Source organism: Fukomys damarensis, unplaced genomic scaffold (assembly GCF_012274545.1).
Source record: "Fukomys damarensis isolate Sample0158 unplaced genomic scaffold, DMR_v1.0_HiC HiC_scaffold_17, whole genome shotgun sequence".
NCBI classification, from domain to species: domain Eukaryota; kingdom Metazoa; phylum Chordata; class Mammalia; order Rodentia; family Bathyergidae; genus Fukomys; species Fukomys damarensis.
The window spans coordinates 70160951-70164622 of NW_022900929.1; the positions used below are offsets into that span (position 1 = coordinate 70160951).

Genomic DNA, 3672 nt, shown 5'->3' on the forward strand with positions numbered 1-3672 from the left:
CCAGCCTAGGAGGCTCCTGAGGCGCAGGCCGCGGGGCGCCCTCGCGGCGGGAAGCCTTCGTTTCGGTTTCGCGGCGGCGGCGTAGTTGGCGGAGGGGATCCGGGACACCTGAATGCCCCCGGCCCCGGCTCTTCCGACGCGATGGGGAAGGTGCTATCCAAAATCTTCGGTAACAAGGAAATGCGGATCCTCATGTTGGGTCTGGACGCGGCCGGCAAGACGACCATCCTGTACAAGTTGAAGCTGGGCCAGTCGGTGACCACCATCCCTACCGTAGGTTTCAACGTGGAGACGGTGACTTACAAAAACGTCAAGTTCAACGTGTGGGATGTGGGCGGCCAGGACAAGATCCGGCCGCTCTGGCGGCATTACTATACCGGGACCCAGGGTCTGATCTTCGTCGTGGACTGCGCCGACCGCGACCGCATCGACGAAGCCCGCCAGGAGCTGCACCGCATTATCAATGACCGGGAGATGAGGGACGCCATAATCCTCATCTTCGCCAACAAGCAGGACCTGCCCGATGCCATGAAACCCCACGAGATCCAGGAGAAACTGGGCCTGACCCGCATTCGGGATAGGAACTGGTATGTGCAGCCCTCCTGTGCCACCTCGGGGGACGGACTTTATGAGGGGCTCACATGGTTAACCTCTAACTACAAATCCTAATGAGCATTCTCCACCCATCCCCCCGGAAGGAGAGAAATCAAAAACCCATTCATAGGATTATCGCCACCATCATCACCTCTTTCAATTGCTACTTTCTCTTCTTTTGAATTTGAACTCTGGAGTTACTGTTCTATGGTTGGGGGGAGGGTTGGGGTTTTCTTTTTGTTGCTTTTTTTTTTTCTTTTTTTGCTTTGCGTTAGATTGCTCTAATCTGACATTGACATGAACACAGTGCTAGATGCTCTTGTTGACCTCCTACAAATGGGGTGGTGGAAATAGCATTTCTTGATAAAGTCCTTTATAATGGTTTGATTTTTTTAAAAAAATTTCGATAGATTCTTTTTTTTTCCCCAATGTATGCTTTTTTTTCCTATTTGCCCGGTTTCCTTATCACTTGCTGTAGATGGCTTATTTTGCATCCATGCAGACTGTGTTGCAAGTCTGTTTCATCTAGTAAACTGAAAATTATTGCTTAATCAAACTGCCGTTTGTCTTTTATATTTGAGGCCTTCCCCCAACCCTCCCTTATTAGTTCTGTCTTTAACTTAGTAATTTCAAATGTGATCTTTTATATCTAAGACCAGTATGGTAAAACTTAGCCCACAGTGGCAAATAATGAGTAATATCATTGTAACATGTTCCACTTGAACATCAGTATGTTAAACAGGTAATGTAAGAAGTTCTTTGAAATGTTAGCTATTAAGTTCTGAAACACATCATGCATGAAAAGGAATAAAACCCAAGTTTCCCATAACATAGCTAACAAGATTTTTTTTCAATGCAAAAGTTAATAGTAACTTTGCTGTTTTTCCTCTTTAAAAATAGACTCCTTCCAGAAAATGGAGCAATAATGGTAATATGCCACAGACAGATGAAACATTTGTAGATATTTTAAGTGACTTGGGCAAAACTGGAATATATACTTTTGTTTCAAATATCTAAGACCAGTAGTTTAAAATTACCAAAATGTTTACTTTATTCACTAATAAATGCATTTAACAATTCAGATTATATGCACCTTTTATCTAGTTGGTGAAATACACATTCCTGTTTTCACATTACAGCAATCAGTTAAGCTGAAGATAAAAGTCATTTTTTTAATAGATGAATAATCCACATCTCCATTAATTAGAACACTGGAAAAGATGTTTTATAAAATAAGGTATTTAATTTTGCTTGACTGTAGGATTAATTCATGCAAATAGGTATCCTGTTGGTTCAATAGTACACTGTCTCCTTTAAGGAAGGAAATGTGATGAGTGAATGATGTGTAGACTTGAGGAATGGCCAAGGGGAAGTGAGATGAAGAAGAACCTACAGATGACAATGAATGTAAACTTTTCCTTCAAGGGTAAGCAGTTTGCTCACTGGTGATAGCCAGATCCTAACGAGGTTAGCTGGTTGGGACCAGTAATTAGATTGACACCGCTATGGTGATATTTTGAACCAAATGTTAATGCTTGACTCAAAATTGTGAAGCAGCATCTGGTTCTAGCCTTAAGGATTAAATTTTAGTGATCCTCGAGGAATTAGGGTATTTCAGAAATGTACACTGCGCAGTGTACAGGAAAAGGAGTGGGTTTTGTCTATGAGGGTATCAAAACTAAAAATGAGCGGGATATCATGGTATATAGTTGGACAGTATTAGTCCTTCATGTTTTGGCCATATTGTATAATGGAGCTTTTACCAAAGATGTACAAGAAGCATAAGGATATTAAAAACTGTTCAAAATAAAACTCAACATTCAAAGCAGATGAGAAAAGGTGCTATGTTATAGGCTTCTGGCACAGAGGGATTTTTAAAATTCAAATGGCAACTAAAGTATACAGTTCGCAGTTTCACTTTAGTAGAAGTATCTGTAGAAATGAAGCTGACAAATACATTTAAGAGTATTTTGGTTGCTTTTTTAAAATTCCTAAAGCTCCACCATAAATGTAATTGTTGGTGTTTTAGATGATTACATTTTAAGGTACATAAACAAGGGTTACACAAATATCAATGCTATAGTAACATCCTGAAACAAGCACAAAAAGTATAAATGCCTAAACTGGAGGAAACTTGAAACCCTCATGTTAATTCTTAAATGTAGTATTTCTAACTTGTGACAGAGATAGGTAGGCAGCCATTTTTTGTGTCTTAAAAATAACTGGGGGGCATCGTTAAAATTTTATACATCAAGTGATTGCTATTATGGAATGTTGCAGGTGAGATGTGATTTATATTTAGCTTATTTGAAATGTCTGAAAAGGGGAGGGGAAGCAGATATTTGAAAAAAATCTTCAACCTTTTGGAAAGAAACTGTAATTTTCACTTACATTTTCTTAAAGGTATAAAAGGTTTATAATTGATACAGTTAAATTGAACCATAACAATTGGTGATTATAGAGCTGGTAATTATAACCTGCAAAAAAAAAGTTGCAATCTAAGAATTTTAAAAATAAGATCCTGAAGTTTTGTTTAATTGCATCAATTTCTGTATTTATGTGAAATTTTAAAATGCAGTAAGTTTTGAATGGGTAAATTCTTGTCTGATATAAGTAAATGAGTCTGTAGACTGTGATCTCCCCAAACTAAAAAGTACAGTACCTGGAATTGTGTTTTTTATGGTTGTAGTGTTGGTAAAGCACTAATACGCAGAAAATAAAGGAATTATACAGTGCAGCTTCTCACGTTATGTTACTCGTTGAACTAGTTAAATGGAATGTGTTGGTGTGTTGTGCCATGTTATTCTCCAGGAATAGATGGTAAAAAGTGGTTTGATTTTGGAGTCACCTGACATAAAAAAATAGAAAATCAGTTTAGTTATTATAAATGCTGCCTGTGTAAGGAAGTTTGCCTTGGATTAATTTTACCAGACCTAATCTTATTACAATTTAGGACACAAGAACTTTATTCTGCTTTTTCAAATTGCAACTTTAGCATTTTTGAAAGTACGGAGTTGATTGTAAAGAATTGACCTATAGAGTTGTCTTAACCTTTGACAGTAGACTTGTAAAGTTTCT

The 3672-nt window shown here is 38.3% G+C and overlaps 1 protein-coding gene across 1 annotated transcript; it reads left to right on the plus strand.

The window, feature by feature from the left end:
• Positions 1-6: 6 nt before the first annotated feature.
• Positions 7-3346, plus strand: Arf6 (ADP ribosylation factor 6). The gene has a single exon (XM_010632590.3). The coding sequence runs from the start codon at positions 142-144 to the stop codon at positions 667-669; it is 528 nt and encodes a 175-aa protein (XP_010630892.1). The 5' UTR covers positions 7-141; the 3' UTR covers positions 670-3346.
• The last annotated feature ends 326 nt before the right edge of the window (positions 3347-3672 follow it).